Source organism: Balaenoptera musculus, chromosome 1 (assembly GCF_009873245.2).
Source record: "Balaenoptera musculus isolate JJ_BM4_2016_0621 chromosome 1, mBalMus1.pri.v3, whole genome shotgun sequence".
In the NCBI taxonomy this organism is placed as follows: Eukaryota; Metazoa; Chordata; class Mammalia; order Artiodactyla; family Balaenopteridae; genus Balaenoptera; species Balaenoptera musculus.
Window position 1 is genome coordinate 54,984,740 of NC_045785.1, and position 19,366 is coordinate 55,004,105.

The 19,366-nt window shown below is 43.5% G+C and overlaps 1 protein-coding gene across 2 annotated transcripts in view; it reads left to right on the forward strand.

Moving 5' to 3' along the window:
• The window catches only part of ROR1 (receptor tyrosine kinase like orphan receptor 1), a 207,869-nt gene that overhangs the window by 152,064 nt on the left and 36,439 nt on the right, over positions 1 to 19,366 (forward strand). For both annotated transcript variants that reach the window (XM_036824114.1, XM_036824120.1), the window contains one exon: positions 18,031 to 18,158. In XM_036824114.1, the coding sequence (XP_036680009.1) occupies positions 18,031 to 18,158 (128 nt within the window). The remainder of the gene's footprint in view (positions 1 to 18,030; positions 18,159 to 19,366) is intronic.

Sequence of the window (19,366 nt, forward strand, 5' to 3'; positions counted from 1 at the left end):
TTATGGAATTTGCACTTTATCCTAAAAGCAATAGGGAACCATCAACATGGTTTAACCGGGTGGGGCTTTAATTAGAGATGTGATTTAGTGATGTGAGTATGGAGGAGAGGGAACTAGTTGGGCTTTACTCCTCAGACCTCTGACTTCAGCTTTGTAGTCACTGGCGTTTCCTAGTTATCTTCAGCCACTTCAGAGGTCATCACTCATTTACCGTCTCAGTCCAAATGTCCCTCCTCTGCTCTCCATTGTGATGAGTACGATCTCTGACGCAGTCACCTGTGCATCCGCTCATCCTCAGCAGCCACGTCCTGGGTACCTTGAGAAGGTATGCTCCTTTAAGGCAGGGGCTCTGTCCACTGCTGGATCCCCAAGGGTGGGACAGTGCCTGGCACCTGTCAATAAATATGTTTTCTGACTGAGCACCATGTGCCAGGACACTGGAGATGAGGCGATGAAGAGGGAAGCTGAAGAGCACACGTGTCCAGTGAAGGATGCAGAGTGTCCTTGAAGCAGTTGAAGACTGTTCTTGTGTGCCCTCAAGTCTTCTCCTCTCCAGGCTCCCCTCTCTAGCTCCTTCAGCCATTGCTCTCGTGACATGATTTTAGTTCTCTTCACCAATCTAGTATCTTTGCTTCCCATGAATGCTTCCCTTTTGAACTCTGGTGCCCAGAGTAAAGCCTGATGCTCCAGGTGAAGTTGGACCAGGAGCTCAGCTGATGCTGGTTGGTTGAAGGAACTGATAACGTTCATTGAAGGCTGTCCCCCTGGGCTGCCCTAGCCTGCACTCAGCCACTTGCACCTCCCTCCCTGATTTCAGAGAGCATGCTCCTAGTCACAAGTGCCCCTACCATCAACCAGCTTTTTTGGTAGCTACCTTCCCTCCCGCTCTGACCAGGGGAATAGACCATCAACCAATACACCATCCCCATATACACCACACACACCAATACACTGTCACCTTCCTCAGCATCTCTCCTCACATCTCTGCCTACAGGTTTACTTGAAGTCTACCAATCTGGAGGGAAGAGCTCATTCAAATAAAACACATTATAAACATGGTTCTTAGGCTATTGCTATTTCTCTGCAAATATTCGAAGCACAGAACTCGGTGACTGTAATTAAAGACCAAACAGATATTCGATACTCCTCATGAGGGGCTCTGCACCTTGTTGTACTATTGTGGATTTTCTTGATTTTATTTATTGTGGTTTCAGTGGATTTTGTTTTGCTGTGTTGGACTTAGGATATTATTATCCTTGGGATTTATAAAAGAATACCGTGCCTAGCATGACATGAAGCCAACTAAAAAACCAAATTTGCCACTTAACTATGTGATCTTGAACAAGTTGTTTGGTCTCTCAAAATCTCAATCTCTTCATCTAATAAGAATACTAATACCAACAGTAGAATGGACAGAGAACATGCATAAAATATGCAAATGGTTTACATTACTAGTACAAATGTTTTACAAACATGTGAGCATATGAAAAACATGTTTAACTTCACTATGGATAAAAATGAGATATGATCTTAAAAAGTGATAATACCTAGTAGGTACCTTAGCAGGTATTTGTTAGCAGCAAGTGCAGAGAAATAGACACCATTCTGTACTGATGGTAGAAATATTAATTAGAACAATTTTCTTAGAAGACTATTTGGAATTATACGTTAAAAGCCTTAAAGAGTTGCACACCTTTGACTTAGAAAATAATTCCACTCGTTGTTTGTAGCCTAGAGAAATATCATAGATGTATATAAAGATTCATACACAAGGATATTCATCTCAACATTTTATGAATAACAAAAAGTTGGATACAACCTAAATGTTTCACAACCACTAAAAACCATGTTTTAGAAGAATAATGATGGGGAAAATACATATTCCATTCAAAAGAAGAAATTATGTCTAGTATAATTCCAAGTTGTAAAAAGAATTCATTTGTGTGTTTATATGCATGCATGCAAATATTCGTTAAGAGTGATTATCTGTAGGTCCTGGATGAATGGTGATTTTAATTTTCTTCTTTGTGCTTCTGTTTTTCAAAATTTCCACAACAACCATTGCTTTTTCAATGGTAGATTAAGAATGCCCTTACATATCTTACAAGAATGTGATAAGACTCTAAACTTAAGTTATAATATGTGTGTTGAAAGGTCATATGAATTTATTTCATCATCATGAGATGTTGTATTAATCCCCTATTTTTCATTTCTTTCACACTTCTTTTTTGTCCTCCCTCCGTCTCTCTGCCAAACCCTTTACTTTCCTTCCCTTTCACTCTCTCCCTTCTCTCTAGTCTCTGCCTTACTCACTTTCCTGTCTCGTGGGCATTGCTCCACTGCCTCTGGGAGCAAGGGTCAAACACTTGCTGACCCTGATCTGAAGCTCAGTTGATCCAAACTGAGCAAGAAGTGAACAAGTTTCTTGCATTTCCTTTCAGAACTCTAGTAGCCCTGACACACATCCTGGACTAATTGAGACTGTGTGAAACGGATGTCTCTCAGTTCAGAGTTGAGCTCTTGTCATCTAGGACTGAATTACCAACTTCTCAAACACTGCTGGGAAGGTTGGGGGCAGGGTTGCTCTTTTCTTCTCCATCCCAAATGTTGGATGCCCCTGCCTTCCAACACGACTTGAAAATAGCTTTGTCAAGCAAAGCATGAATACTAGGAGTTTCCTGACATTTTCATAACTACGAGCATATGATTGGCAGTTCATATTGAATAACGATGTAAGAAATCTGCCAAGAAATCTCCCAATACTATTTCCAGTGCTGGTTCATAACCAGTTCCAGCTGCCTCACCACAGAATAGGAGCACAGTAGACTACCAGGTTCCATGGTTCGCCCGCTTGCAAAGTTTGTGTTGAGTTACTGGGAGTCATGCTAACGGGGGGAGTCACTCTCCCGGAAAGCATTTAAGATGAATAAAGCTGAGGGTTTAATGTACTAATGAAAAAATTTGTCAATATTTAAATCAAACGTGTGAACACTAAGTGTTTTTACATATGTTTGCCGCAGAGGTTTCAAGGCAGTCTTTGGCCTTCCTTCCAGACACGAATAAAGTAGATAGATGCACTGTTAGACTTTTGAACAATGACAAAGAAAAACAGGGAGTAATTGCTTCACTCGAAGCCTGCCAGGAAATTAATTGCCTAAGAGATGTATTTTATGCAGTGTCCAGAAAACTGCAAAGTCTACGGGAGTGGCTTGCTTTCACTAGGAGAAAACGTATGTCACCTCTCACCAAAGATGTTTATGTCTTCTCACAAACCTGTCTTTTTTCAGCCTAAAGACATTCCAACTGGAAATGACTACAAAGCCAGGAGTTGATAGGTTAGGGGTGTTTAGCAATGCTTAAGATAATACCGTCATGGCAGCAGATACGATTCTGTCCTGCGAGCCCTGTGGAATAGCAACTCGGATGCCTTGCACCTGGACGTCTTTTTGTTTCTGCTTAGAGAAATTGGTGGGAGGGGGTGGGGAGTGGTGAGCCTGCCTTTGACTGCCAACTCTGAAACTCACAGATCTGGGCAAGGCTCTGGGGGAGCTAGCTAAGTGCACTTAAGAAATAGGGATGGAACCTGCCTTGGTCCACCTTTGGGATTGTATTCCAAGGAGTGCTTGTGGACGGCTGCCGGTTGAAGGCTGAAGGAAGTCTGTGCAATTCCGTAAACGTTTCTTGGGCACCTTCTGCAAACCAGGTTAAATGGACTGGACTCTGCTGGGAGTGAGATTGGGGACCTCACTCAGAGACTGCAAAGAAAATAAGAACAGCTGCTGCACTTCAAGAACCTTCTGCCTGGTAGAGGGACAGACATCTCAATAAAGAATCCTAGACTAATGAAGTCAGTGCAGGAGGGTGGAGAGAGCAAACCTTCTCGTGGACTAATCTGGAGGGTTTCAGGAAAGCATCTTAAGAGAGCTAAGACTGAACTAGAATGGGAAGGATAAAGGACAATGAACCAGGTGGAGAAAGGTAAGAATGGATTTCTTGGAGGGAAATAGCCAAGGCATAAATGTCAGTAATAGTGTGGTGTGTTCAGAAGCTACCAGCTGTTCTTTATTACTAGGGCCTGGAGTTCGAGAAGGGCCATGGTAGGAGATGGAGCTGAAGAGATGTATGGGGCTGGACATTCAGGGGCCTTGTGACCTCTGTTAATGTGCTAGGACTGTCACCAGGGGACTTTATGCAGTGGAGAGTGACTGCAGTTGTAAGAAAGAGATGATCTGATCTAGCTCTTGGGTAACTCATTCTGCAGCAGTGTGAAATATCAATTTACAGCGTCAAGAATGGAGGTCAAGAGACCAGTTAGGAGAATACTGCAATCGTCTTGGTGGGACAGGATGAGAGCTAAGACTAGAACAACCATAAAAGGTTAGAATTGGAAAGAACGTATCAGATAGTTCAACTTCTATATTATACAAATGGAATAACTGAGGACAAAAGAGGGTAAGTGACCTCTCCAAGTTACATAGAAATAAGCTTGTTGGCAGCCAAATCAGCACCAAGGACCCTGGTCCTCTGATTTCCAGCCCAGTGACTTTTCCAGTCAGCAGTGCCAAGATCAGTCCCAGCATCCTGCTTGTTAGGTAATGCCCTAGAGAAATTTGAAACTTACTTGGCCAGCATTTTTCCTGTCAATTTCTAGGAAGTGGGAACGGTCCTTGCTGAAGAGAGAGAACCTGTATCAAGCCAGACCACCTGGGAGGGATCTTTTCTGTTCATCTTCCTCCTCTCTGGCTTTAGACATCTCCTTAATATTTGCCTCCTTCCTCTCCTCCTCCAGAAAACCAAATACTGCTTATGAAATTCTCTCCCCTCTGCTAAGTCTAAGAAGTATACACACAATTGAGCACCTTTTCTCGAGCTTGTTTTCTCAGTGTTACTCTAACTACTATATCACTGCTAAGCACTGGGACAATTTAGAGGACACATGGTTCAATAAAATCAAGACTGACTATTTCCATCTAAACTCCTTCCTTGTCTATGTACATATAACCATTTTACATAGCAGCGTCATTTTACATAACCCTAACCCCACATAGCAGCGTCATATGTGCAAATACTCTTTGGTGTTTCTTTTTCATTAAATCATGTGTGTACGTATTTTCATATATTTATATTAGCTTTATGGTATTTCTTATAGTGGAAACAGCAGGAAATTTGGAGTGAGGCCCAAGGATTTGGGCAAGAGACTTAGTCTCTGAACCTCAGTTTCTTCAACTAGAAAATGCAGGTAATACTACTACTACCTTGACTGTTCCTGGCACATAGTCAGTGTACAGAAAACATCCATCCTCCCTTCCTGCCTTTTTGGGGGTTGTTTCTGGGGCAATATACTATTTTCATAAACATCTCGGGATGGTTACAAATGATACCCATAGCTAAAAGTCAAAGGTCATGCTTCTTTTTTAAATCTACCTCAATGCTGAGAATCTTGTTGAGGAAAGAGTACAATCTTGATAACTTGTGAAGGTAAGTGGAAGAAATGAGGAAGAGAAGAGGAAACCACTTGAACTTGAAAATTAAATTAATGAAAGTTTGTGGCCTTCTCATCTTATAAACATTGAAGTAACCAGTATTTATTGTGTACGTGACAATGGCAGCGCAGTTTATGGAATGCGCCAGCCACAGGGAAGACACAGATTTCCATCTTAGATGGCCCTTTGGCAGCTTCATGAAGGGTGGGTTTGGAAGAAAAGAAGACTGGAGGCTGGTCTCCCAGTTAGGGGAGTCGTCAGCTGAGGGGGGTGATGGGCTGAGCCTGGAGGGAGGAGAGGGGTCAAATTCAAGCAGTGCTTTGGAAGCCAATTTAGTTTTCAAGTTAAACTGTTGCTCTTAAAGGTCGCTCCTTCTCCTCTCCTTCCCATCTTCATTTCTTCCATTCAGCGGAACTAAGTGCATGGGGAGCTTGAGTGGCTGGGCTGGGCAAGGGGAGAAATTGTAAATTTCAGGCTGTGAGATGAACTCAGGTTCCCTCTTTGCTGGCACCACACAGAAGTTAAAGTAAAAAGTGGGAGAGATTTAATTCACTCATTAAACATGTATGTATGTATGTACTAAGTGTCAACAGCTTGATACTCACTAGGCACTGTTCTAGGCAATGGGGACACAGCTGTGACCAAACCAAAGTTCCTGTCCCCATGAAGTTTGTATATAAACAATAAACAATTAAATGTATCAATACAGAGTATATCTGATGATACTAAATGGAATAGGTAATAATCAGTTAGATAAGGGCAAGGAACAGTGGTAGGCATGAGGTCAGAGAGGTGGTTGGAGCGGCAGAAGACTATGTAAGGACATTGTAAGGACTCCAGTGTTTCCTTAACACGAGAAGGGAAGTCTTTGGAGGAGTTTGAGCAGGGGAGGGACATAAACCGATTGAGGTCCTACAAGGATTCCTCCAGCTGCTGCGCTGAGAATAGACTGGGAAAGGTGGCCAAGAGTGGGAGTGGGAAGACCAGTTGTGAGGCTACTGGAAAAAAAATCATGCAGAGATAATGGTGGCCTGAACCAGAGGGTAGCAGTAAAGGTAGGTTTAGGATCGGTTTTGAAGGAGGAGGTGGAAGCATGGGCTGCTGGTTTGCATATGGTTGTGAGAGAAAGTGTAAAATCAAGGAGAACACAAAAGTTTTCGTTGTGAGCGGATGGAGGAAGGAACTGGTGGTTACTGGGATGGTGGAAGAGTTCCAGAATGGTCTTGGAGGGAAATAAAGATTTCCATTTTAGACATGTTGAGTTTGAATTCCTTTTACCTACCCAAGTGGAGATATGAAGGCTGCAGTTCAGAGAGTTGTCTCAGCTGGAGATAAGAGTGTGGGAGTCTTCAGTACAGAAATGGTCATTTAAAGCTTAGGAGGCAGGAAGATCAGGTAGGGAGAGAGAGTGCAAGGAACGGGTCTGAGGACTGAGACTTAGGGCTCTCAGTGACTAAAATTCTGAACTAGCGCAGGAGACTAAAAAAGCACAGCCAAAGAAGGAGAAGGAGAACCAAGAGAGAAACACTGTCCTGGAAGCTGAGTGAAAAAAGGTATTTCAAGAGCTGTGTCAGATGCTGCTGCCAGGTCAATAACGATGAAGACTGGACATTCACTGTTGGGTTCAGGAATGGAGACCACTGACCTTAACAAGAGCTCTTTCAGTGGAATGGCAAGGCAAAGGCCTGATTGGGGCAGGTCCAAGAGCCAATGGGGGAACTGGAGAAAGCAGGTACAGACATCCTTGAGAGGAGCATTCCTATAAAAGGGAGCACAGAAACGTGGAGGTAGCTGAATGGGGACACAGTCTGAAGAGAATTTACGGTGGGAGGTATTATAGTACATTGATGTATTGATGGGGATGATCCAGTAGAGATGGGGGGAAATGGCAATATAGAAGAGAAAAGGGACAATTGCCAGAGCAATATCCATGGATAGGTGAGAGGGGGTGGGGTCCATGCACTCAAGTTGATGGTTGTTGGGCCTTCAAGTGGAGCACAGAGCGTCTACCCACAGTCATGGGAAAGCAGGCAGAGTCTATGGAGCAGACCAAGGAGGGGTGGTTTAATCAAACTTCTCTTCTTAAAGGCTAAGCCCTAAGTCTTGGCCTTTCTGATTCATAAGCGATACCCACTTCTGTCCCCAACATGTTAAGAGTTCACACACATGCATGATTTTATGTATGACTTATCTTTGGTCCAATGAGAAGGAGCTGCAAGATGCAAATTATAAAAAAGGGAGTGAGGGGCTTCCCTGGTGGCGCAGTGGTTGAGAATCTGCCTGCCAATGCAGGGGACATGGGTTCGAGCCCTGGTCTGGGAAGATCCCACGTGCCGTGGAGCAACTAGGCCCGTGAGCCACAACTACTGAGCCTGCGCATCTGGAGCCTGTGCTCCGCAACAAGAGAGGCCGCGATAGTGAGAGGCCCGCGCACCGCGATGAAGAGTGACCCCCACTTGCTGCAACTAAAAGAAAGCCCTCGCACAGAAACGAAGACCCAACACAGCCATAAATAATAAAAATATAATAAATTTTTAAAAAGCTGATCCAAAATCTTAAAAAAATAATAATAAAGGAGTGAGAGAAAGAGCTTCCAGCTAGAAATCTAAGCTAATGTCAGCACTACAAGGGTGGGGATTTTTGTCTGCTTTCTTCTCTCCAGTGCCTACAGTAGTACCTGGTAAATCGGTACACCTATTTCTAGAATAAATAAAGCAAAAAAGGAACTTATACTTCCTAAACAACTACCATGATTGAATAGTTTGTATACACGATCTTATTTAACACACCAGTTTTACAGATGAGGAGATTACACACCTAGCCCAAGGCCACGCACAGCTGGAAGGCAGCTGTCAGGACTGCACCCAGTTCTGTGGGTCTCCGAAGCCCAGGTCTTGCCCGGACACTGCACTTTGACCATCCAACTATTTGGTGAACTTGGTCAAGTCATATAGCCACTCACTGTTGGTTCTTTCGGCCTTAGAAGGGGTTGGACCAGAGGTCGGAAAAGTCCCGTTCCAATGGAATGACTCCGTTAGACAATAAACAGACCCAGGGGACAGCCACGAGGCTTGGTGCCTGCCCTGAGTTCACAGTCCTGTTACACACACACCATTTCTGCCAGCGGGCCCCTTACCATTTTCTGCCAGCTCTGACATAGACTCAGCTCTCTCCATGAAACAGCTGGATGTTCTGTACTCTGTGTCTTGTGTGTATTGCCCTTGTGCCAGGTTGTAGACAAGTTGAACCTGCCATCTTGGGCCCTAATCCCCAGCCCTAGCTCTCCAGCCATTTGCCAGGCTGTCACTCATCACATCACTTTCTGGTGTCCCCTTGTCTTCACTATAAAATCCCTTCCCTCCCTATTTTTTCTTACTCTTTTAATTTTGAGGTAGCAGATTGAAATAAGACTACGTTAAAAAGACTTTAAAGGAACATGAAAGCAGGGTTTGAGTCCACAGAGAAGTCCCCTTGGGCCTGTCCTGCCCCACTCCCCCCCATTACTCCATGAACCCTCACGCTGTCTTCGACTCCACTTATCTTGGTAGCATACCATTTAATCCATGATCTGTTGAATTATTCCTTTTTGAAGCTATCACCTCCTCCAGAAGCCTTCCCAGCCTCTGTTGGATGTGCTTTCTTTTATTCTCAGCACAAGGCTTCAGCAAACTTGGTTGAAAAGAAAGAGGAATGGGGAGAAGGAGAGAAGGAGGGAAAGGGTTACAGAGGTGATGTTTATCACACTCACGTTTCTCCCCCATAGAATGTAAAGTCCTAGTGAACAGGGATCATATCGTTGGTATCCCAATGCCGACAACATAAGGCCTCCCCTTTCTCTGCTCTGCACTTTCCCATTCTAGTTAAAGCAGCCCCACAAATCCACCCTCATTCCTCATTTCTCCTTAAAGAGTCCACTGGGTTTCACAGCTCTGTCCCAGAGACCCCCTTGTCTAACAGATACCACTTGTCCAGTTACAATATTCCCATTTGGTGCCTCACAAATCAAACCTTATTTTAGTGGGACTTTCTGCCTCTTTACATTTTTTTTTTAATGTGTACATTTTTTTTAATGTTTGACGTGGGCACCTCTGTGTTGCCTTATTTGGGGCTGGGCGTTGGGGGAGGCATTATACTCACCACTGCTTTTTATGGAGGCTAGTAGTCTTTCCCAACTGCCCTCAGCAGAAGGAATGGGAAACAAAGCTGAGATGAAACAGAAAAGCAAAATGGGGGATTGGGTTTCACCCCACTTCTGAGTAGTAAGATGAAATCAAAACCCTCCTAAGAAGTCCCTAAGTTCCCTTTTCCACTGTTTCCACAAACCCCCTCTTTATTCAATCCATGGCCATAGGCATAAAAGGAAAGTGAAAAAACTATCAAAGCAATCCTAGTAACACTTGTGGTACAAAATCTGACCAGATTGGTAGGCAAAAGTCACTCATTCTTTTTATTAGTGACCTTCCATATTCTTACAGATACTGTCGTTGTACAGTCCTATCATTCCAAATGCATGTCTAAATAGGAATAAAATCTATCACACACATAATTTCCCCTTAAATTACATTTGTGAGATCCAAGCCCGGGTAATTCTCCTTTTCCAAAGTGAAATGAAGCCCTTGTGTTCCTAAACATCGCTATGAAGCAAAGCCAATACCTTCCCATTTCTAAGTTAGACACAAGTAACTATTACGTGCTGCTCTGGAAACTATGACAGAACGTTATTCATCTGTTTGTTTTAATGGTTCACAGCCAAGAGGGGAAAAAAAAACTTTAAAATTTTAATTTAATTTTTCAAAGCAAAAAAATGGTGTGAGACAGCGAAGGTCTCTTTTGCTGAGGAAATAAATGTTAACAATTGTCAGGGTCCAGGTGTGGGAAACAGCACGTGATACTTGACACGGTTGCCTCACAATTGCTCGTGCTCACAAAGGCATTCCAGGAAGAGAAGGGCTATTAGGATGGGCTGATTTCGCAGCCTTGTAGATTGAAGTCTTCTCTGTCAGTCGTCATCCCTCTGGGCTGATGTGCCTTGATTGTGTCACTTTGAAAGCTGATCTTAAAGGTCAAGTGTGTTTACACGTTACCCTCTTTGATGCCCACTTTCAGGTTGGTCTTTAAAAACAGAGTTTGGACGATAACGTTGGGATCCCATATTTAACCTGTAATCTCTCCACCGCAGGCAGCCTGAGGCAAAGTATACTTTCAGTGCCCCCGACAGCTCTCCTTCCAAGATGCCCGTCTTCTCTCTTTCACTCCAGCCAGCTCTTTCCATGTCTCCACCTATGTTTATCCTGATACCTCTTCTCCAAGGGCCTTTTCTTCCAAGCTGGTATGACTTAAACTATTTTCCCTCCTCCTGGTTGGCAGTTAACCAAGGATGCTTCAAGGCTCAAAGCTGTTTCAGGAAAAGGAAGGAGGTGGTTTTGGAGAGGTGGTAACTGTTTTAGACCACACCAGATTATATTCTGTTCTTAAAGTTTCTGTGTCTCTGAGCGTTTATCCATATTGGGTAATTCTGCATCCTTTATGCGGATTCTTAATTTTATCATGTATCCCCCTTTTGAATGAAAAGACAGAGCTGATTTTCACCTTTAAGAGATCTGACTGCACCTCCCAAGGGAGAATCTGCCTCTGAGGTGGGAAGCTTTGCACCCAGCCCCAAGCTTACTAGTGCCAGCCCTGGGAAGCACCGTGGGTGTGGATCTGCCATGGCTGTGCTCTAACCAGATCAGGGTAATATGTGACCTGATTTACAAATTTAAAAAGGGTTACCTTCCATCATTTATGTCCATGATGGTCTTTGGGGAAGTAAATGTAACTTACCAGTTATATTTGCATTGGTAAAGTGAAATTACTTCCCACATGAGAGAAAATAACCCGAACTTTGCTAAATTGCTAACTGGAGCACGCCTAGGGATACTACATCTCTTTGAACTGCATGATGGATTTCCTTCAAACCAAGATTCAGGGCTCTGGGGACAGGCATCTTGATGGGATTTCATCTCGATGGCTCAAAATGGGGCTCTTAAGAGGCACCGAGTGGGGTAAATTCAGAAGTGTTGGAACATGCCACTCAAGGCGGTCAGTCCCCCATGAGGCTGCCAAGCTGTGGGCTTGCGGAGCACTGTCTCTGGCATTCCAGTTGAAGAACCATGAGAATCAGAACAAAAAAACCTGCTGGGACTGTGTAAATTGCCAGCGCTTTTGGCCAATGAGTGTGCTTGGAAACAACGCCCAAAATCTCTCCCCAGCTCTGAGGCTTAAAATTCCCACTTATTGCTCCTCTCTATTGCTCCCTCTACCTTGTCCCTTGTGTATAAATGAGATTTTTCATAAAAATTGAGGTGAAATTCACATAACTTAAAATTAACTATTTAAAAGTGAGCGATTCCATAGCAGTAAATACATTTACAATGCTGTGCAACCACCATCTCTCTCTAGTTCCAAAACATTTTTATCATAACAAAATAAAACTCTATACCCACTGACTAGTTATTCCCTATTGCTCCCTTCCTCCAGCTCCTGGTTACCACCAGTCTGCTTCCTGTCTTTATGGATTTACTCATTCATGTCAATGGAATCATATACTATGTGGCCTTGCTCATCAGGTTTATTTCATTTACCATAATGGTTTGGAGATTCTTCCACAGTGTAGCATGTTTCAGCACTTCGTCCCTTTTTCATGGCTGAATAATATTCCACCGTATGGATCTACCACAATTTGTCTATCCATTCATCTGTTGATGAGCCTTTGGGGTTGTTTCTACTATTGTGAACAGTGCTGCTACGAACATTTGTGTACAAGTATTTGTTTGAGTCTCTGAGATTCTTTTGTTTGAGTGAGATTTTATAGTTAGCAAAGTCCCTTTATGTCCATTCTCTTCCTAGTAAGGAGGAGCGTGCATGTTAACCAGTCATATTACCCCAAAGGGCAACATGTTAGGGCCTCACTCCTTAGTAAGAATCACTTCAGCTTGACTAAGGCTTTTAGGCCCCAGTGTAAAATCTGGTGCAGAAGAAAGTGGTTTCCAGTTTGGAGGGTCCTTCTGATATGGAGAGGGTCCACGTCTGTGAGCTAACTTAGGTCATCTCCATGTCTGTTATGTCTATTACAGTTCTGTTGGTCAGTCTGTGCACAGTGGGGTGAGGGTAGAAACAGCTCTCAGCAGCACCCTCTCCCTCATTCAGCTCTTGTTTACTGAGCTGTGCACTGTGCCGGGCCCTGGAGTTACGAAGCCAAATCAAACCTGGTCCTTGCCTTAGAGTAGTGGTAAAGTGGGCAGAAAACAGACAAACATAATATGAAGTCAGAAATGCGTAGGAGTGGTGTGATAAAGGTGCTGGACGGTGGGGGAGTGGAGTGGGCAGTGACTAACTTTCCTGGGGGAGTTGGAACATCGGGGTCTTAAAGACATAAAGGCAACCACAAGGTGAGAAAGAGGATGGAGGGAGCGCTGGGTCTCAGGAAGAGAACAGGCGAGGCCAGGAGAACAGCAAAGTGCATTCCTTGTTTGGAGACTAGCGAGGTCAATAGCATGGCTAGTATCATTAAGTTCACAGGTTCATCAGGCCAGGAACCAGGCTGGAAAAATGGGCAGGAACTAGGGAAAGGCCTTGTGTACTACAGTCAAGAAACTGTGGTGAGTCAGAAACTAGGATGAATTTTAGGCAGGAAATGACCTGATCAAGTCTGTGTTTTGAAAAGATCCCTTTGTAACAAGTGACTGATGAACCAGCCTCCCACACCCTCCCTCCCGGTCTGCCTTCTCTGTCATCTCACCGGCCGTAGGCTGGCCCTGGACTGAAGTGCAAGGCCAGGAAGATGCCTTCTTCTTCACACACGGACCTCTCGTCAATTGCCCCACCCTCCTTGTATACAACTTTCAGCAAAGATGAAAGTGCCAACAGCAGTTAATAAAAATTCCATCTATACTGAGCTCTTCCTGACCAAGTATGTCATCTCTCCTGGAAGTATTTGAATTTAGAAGTAGGCCAAGCTCAAACAAATAAGTGAACTGTTCATGATGGGAATTCAGCCACCCAGGGATAGGCGCAGATGGATTCTGATAAAGTTGTTCTGAAGATTAAATGAGGTCATTTGAGGGCCTTCCTGATACCCTCACACCATAGCCCCTCCTGCTCATCTGTATACAGTAAGCTTCCCACCACCCCACCCCCCACCATCCCGTAACACTTTCCTTTTTTTTCTTTTGTTTTTTTACTTTTTATTTTGAAATATTTATATTTAAGAAAAGTGGCACAAGTAGTACAGAGTTTCTGTATGCTCTTATCCCATTACCCCTAATGTTAACATCTTGTGTCAACATAGTACTGTTATCAAAAGTAAGAAATTAACACTGGTACAACACTACTAACTAATCTACAGACTTCGTTCCGTTTTCACCAGTTTTTCTACGAATATTAAGGGTTTCTTTGGAAATCATGTGTCTAAGGCAACAGTTGAGTTTGCTCTCTTGTCTGCCTTAAATTGAGGCACGCTTCAGAAACCCTGCTCTCCCTGGAAACGCTAAAGAGAGCGCCAGCAGGCCTCTTATGATCCAAACGTGGCACGTCTCCATTTCGGCATCCATTTGGGGTATTCTGCGTCCTTTCACTCCCCATACCCCACCTACCCGCCCATCCTTTCTCCTCCTTTCCTGCTCCCCACTCTCAAAAAACTACATCGTGGGCTTCCCAGACCCCACACTGCACAGTGCGTTGTTTTCATTTTCGGAGAGCTCTCGAGAGCCTTATTCCAGACCCGAGAGGTTTGCCAAGGAACATGTAGCTATTGACTCCCACTGTCACTGTCAAACTCCCGTGGGCAGTGTTTCCCCATTCTCGATCCATGGTGCTTCCTGAGTGGATACTCCTACTGCTGCCACGTTGGTCATCCTTGCTCTCAGCTAGCGTGACCATCCCTCATAAGCTCCTTGCTCTGGGGAAGGGGGAGACCCCAGAGGTGGAGGGCAAACTGTGTTTGCTTTTCCCTATCATATGACAGTGACTTCGGAAGGTTGAGGGGCTGGTAACACAGTAATTAAATTACCTTTATGAGAAACAGGAGTGCCCATCACAAAGCGCCCGGGCATCCTGACATCACGATGAGGTAGCTGGCACATGTTTGTGCCAGCTGCTGTGATGAATGGCCAGAATTCTGTTTGCCCTCTCCTAGTGCACTTTTCTTCTCCCTAGAACGCAGCCTCGGGCACGCTCGCAGCAAGTGCCCTTGCACTCTTGCTGCCTTGCTGCTTCATGTTTTTAATTTGCTGAGCATGGAGGGCATCAACAATGAAAGAAGTGTGAGCTGGAGAAAAGCATAAAGCTGATTAATGTTGGAGGAGCGTTTGTTCCCCTCCAGCCACAGCCAGCAGGGAAAATGGAAAGGATGAAAGGCGATTGCGACTTGATGTTTAAAAGAAAATCTTCTTGCCACCCAGCAGATACCAAAACATCTTCACAGTAGAAGGCCCCTGTAAGCAATGCAAAAATTTCTATAACCAACCATTTGGAAGGAAGCTGTATACCATGGTTACAAGTGCTAGTCTGGGGCAAATCTATTTCTTCTGCTTGCTGTGTCACATTAGACAAGTTCTTTGCTCTTTCTGACCCTATAGTTTTCTCATCTGTAAAATGGGAATAATTACACCTTCACCTTCTGTATAAGACTGTTGTCAGGATTAAATGACTTAATATTGATTTTATACATAAATGAAATTTAACAGTGCCTGGCACAGAGTAAAGGCTCATTACAAAGCCTCTTATTTATTATTAGGCTGATTTAATTTAAAGTAGTATTGAAAAGTAGAACATCATTACAGATCCAACAGCCTGGTATTCAAGCTTCAGTTTGAATTTTGAGTTTAAATCCTAGCTCCACAACTTACTGGCTTTGTGAATCTGAGCCAGTTACTTAACTTCTCTGAACTTGAGTTTCTCCCTCTGATAAATAAGGATAGTAACACTGCACAAGGGGCTACTTTGACGAAAGCACTTAGCATAGTACTCAGCACAAAGAGTGGCAGACACTTAATACATGTTTATTTTTCTAGTGCTGTGGTTCTCCACCGCATTCAAATCACCTGAGAGCTTTTTAAAACGCATGAATACCTAAGCTGCATCCCCAGAGACTGACTTAGTAGGTCCGAGGTGGGGTTTGGGCACTGGTATTTTCGAAAGCTTCCTAAGGAGATTGTATAAGCAAACAGGACTGAGAACTACTCCTTAGCAGGTGACGTTACATACTGTTTTTTTTTATTTTGTTTGTTTTGTTTTTTAATATCTGTCCCCAAGAGACTAGCCAGTATATCAAGAATTCTGGGCACAGTCAAAAATTTAATACACCTGCAGCTCTAAGCCCTTGATAAGAAATATGCAGCCAAGGAATTGCATTCCATTTTATTCCGAGAAACAGTATTCAAAGGGTCTTTTTACAATCTTGAACTGGAAAGGTGGTAAGAAGTTTAGCCTAAGCCTCACACATAAAATATGGAAACTCCCAGTAGGTCAGGGATTTATATCTGGGGGTAATTCCAGGGTTTCATCCTCCCAAGAGATATAAATTGAGGCCTTGAGAGTTTAATGCGGGGGAGGAAGAAGTGTTCTCATAATGACACCTTAAAAATCCAGAGCTCTGCTAATGCCTAGGGATAGAAAAGCATCGTCTGTAATAGTGGGGGTGGGAGTAGGGGGGGTGCATTCTGGTCTCCGGACTTCAGTCTCCGAGATCCAAGGCTGGGTCATCGAGAAACTTCTTTCTCCCCATAGGTTTATGGTATTAGCTACCCAATAAAAGTGGGGTTAATTTTACAACCCAAGTAAAATTTAAGCCAAAAAGCCTTCAACATTACTCTAGGATTTATGAAAGTAAACATTTAGAGTGCTTGCAGGATTTTGCAACATTAAAATTTCAGTGTCTTTATGTCAGGTATATGATATATTCATTTGTACGTGTACTTAAAGGTTACGTTTTTAAGAGCTTTGCACTGCAAACTATTTGGAGGACTACACTGAAGTTACTGCTCCCATCTCCACCTTCAAAATGACTGTTTTAGTGAATAGGGAGTAGAAAGCAACTGAAAACCAGTGTCTTTTAAGGATCAGCTCTATCAGATTTTTTCACCTGGTTTCCTATTCTAGTGGGCTTTCTAGACTCCCTCACTGAACCCTCAGGTGTGGAAGTCCAGGGTCACAGCACTGACCACAGTCGATTTTACAATGTAGAAGCTTAGTAAATAATTCTCCTTTAAACAAATGTCTTCTTTGGTAACTGTAAGTACTTTAATAATAATTGTGTGTTACCTCAGTGTAGCACTTTTTAAAAGCTCTTACACAATTTGATAGGATCCTCATGACTGTGACTTACAGGGTCGAGAGGTCAATTATTAGCTTCATCTTATAGATAAGAAAACCATAGCTCAGAGGACTTGGGAGGTTGCGTAAGGATATGCAAATGTTAAATGTAGAAGGAGAATTTTGTTCTCCTGATTTTTGCTCTAAAGTACTTTAACTTAGAAGAAACCAAAGAGGAAAAATGATGCTTTGTTCAGATGATGTGTCGATTCCAGCCAGGTTAACGGAGAAGGAGCATCCAGGAGACAAGTCCGCCCATAAGCCTGGCAGGTAGCCTTCTGCTTGGCTGTGGTCTGCCTTTCAGAAGCAGATTGAGATTCTGTACTCTGGTGTCTTGAGCTTATCATAGGCCCTTGTGGGAGGTTTTGGCCTCTGTCCTTTCAAGCTGAACCTGCCATCTTGGGTCCTAATCTCCAGCCTTAGATCTCCAGCCGTTTGCCAGACTGTCACTAATCACATCACTTTCTGGTATCCCCTTGTCTTCAGAATAAAATCTCTGCCCTCCCTTTTATTATTGTCATTTGAGGCAGCAAACATTTTTTAAAGATTATTTTTTTAAGTTTTAGGGGATTATGAAAGCAAGTATCCATTGGCATTTGCTCTGGATTTCCTGGGATTTAGTGACTCATTTGAAATTGTCCAGTCCATGGTTTGCCATGGACCTCTCTCTGCAGGGTGGAGAGAATAGGTCTCAAGCAGGAGCCACGTAACTGGACTGCCCTCTGGTTTCTTTCCAGCTGCCCCCAGCTTCTCACCCCATGGAATCTCCTAACTGACATATCAGTCCGAGTGTATCTTGGGGATAACGCGCCCACGCCTTTGTAGCAAATGAAGAGGAAATAATCTGTGCTTAAAAAACAAAAAACTGTAGAACATGTGCCCAGATTTCCAACTCATTCCCTCTTTACTCTTACAACTACATCATCTTCCAGCCCACCACCAGCTGCGAAAATAAAAGTGTTTTCTCCCAGATTTAAGGATGATTTTGTGCTTCAGGATGATTTTTCTGGGGGTGAAGGAAACTTGACCGACGTGACCAACAGATGTTTTAAACGATGGATGGAACTGAGGAAAAAGCCCAGTCTTTAGGATACTGTGCCCCACTGCGCCCCCTAGTGACTGTCTGGGGCATCGCGCAGTCAGAGCCAACTGCAAGTGTGTACTGCACGCTCTAATGTCTGTGCTCTGTTTTTAGAGATGAGTATGAAGAAGATGGATTCTGTCAGCCGTACAGAGGGATTGCGTGTGCAAGATTTATTGGCAACCGCACTGTCTATATGGAGTCTCTGCATATGCAAGGGGAAATAGAAAATCAAATCACAGGTAGGTAGCAATGAAATTATATTTATACCTTGCATAACAATTTTTCTCGCCAGAAGTTTTATTGAGCTCTTCTCTTGACAAAGGATTAGGCTAAGCATAGGGGTTAGGAGCAGGGCCATAAAGAAACAGGAGATGCAATCTCTGCTCGGAAATTTACATTAGAATAATTTATTGAAGTTTGCCCTTAGAGGAAAAGGAGGCTTTGAGAAGTCTCACATTCATTCAAACACTCCATAAATATTATTGGGTGCCTTTGGCATACCAGGACCTGGGCTGGGCACTGGGGATGTGATGCTGTGGGGAGTAAGCCAGCTACGTTTCTGCCCTCACAGAGCTTACTGTTTGGAAGCAACATTGTGTCAACTGAAAGCGGATGAATTTAGAGTCCAGAATTCTGGATGCTAATCCCAATATTGCCATTACTGTGACTTTGGGGAAAGTCTCTTACTCTGCATGAAAATCTCTTTCTTTACCTGTGAAGTGAGTGAGGAGGCAAGATGATCATAGGTCTCTTCCTGCTCTAGCTTTCTCTATTTTACCATTCACTTTTCTGAATTGAAAGTATCTTTTTAATGGAAATCTAATAGTGAAGCACTACCTAGCACACGTGAGGTACGTCGTGTCGGCCACCTTGCACGATTTCGTACACCTAGTTCTGGTGGTTGCAGCCGCCTGTGCCTCTCCCATTAGTGTAGTTATTATGCCTCTGTGCCCTGTACCCTTGCAACACATTAAAATGGCCTTTCTGAAATTCTAATAAGGTTGCCAGCTTCAGCACTGAAAAATACAAGACACCCAGTTACATTTGATAATTTTTTAGTATGAGTATGTCCCAAATGTTTATCTAAAATTCACATGTAACTGGGTCCTTTGTAGTTTATCTGGCAACTCTAGGATTTAAGAGAGGCAAGAACAAACCCAAGGCAGGCACGCAGAACAGCCAACAGTCCAGAAACTATGTCCCGTGAGGACTTCGAAGGAGCTAAGAGAGGGCCAGGGAAGCTATTTAACCCGAAGAAGCAACTGTAGGAAGATGTATTTGCCAATTGCGAAAGCCCTCAGGCTTTCAAGAGGAAAGACTCTGTGAAATTCCAGAGCAGAAGCAGGACTGATGGGGAGAAGCTATTGAAGAAACATTTCAACCTAGTAAAAGAACATTTGAACATACTTTTTACTAAGTATTCACAAAAATAAATGGGAGTTCTGAT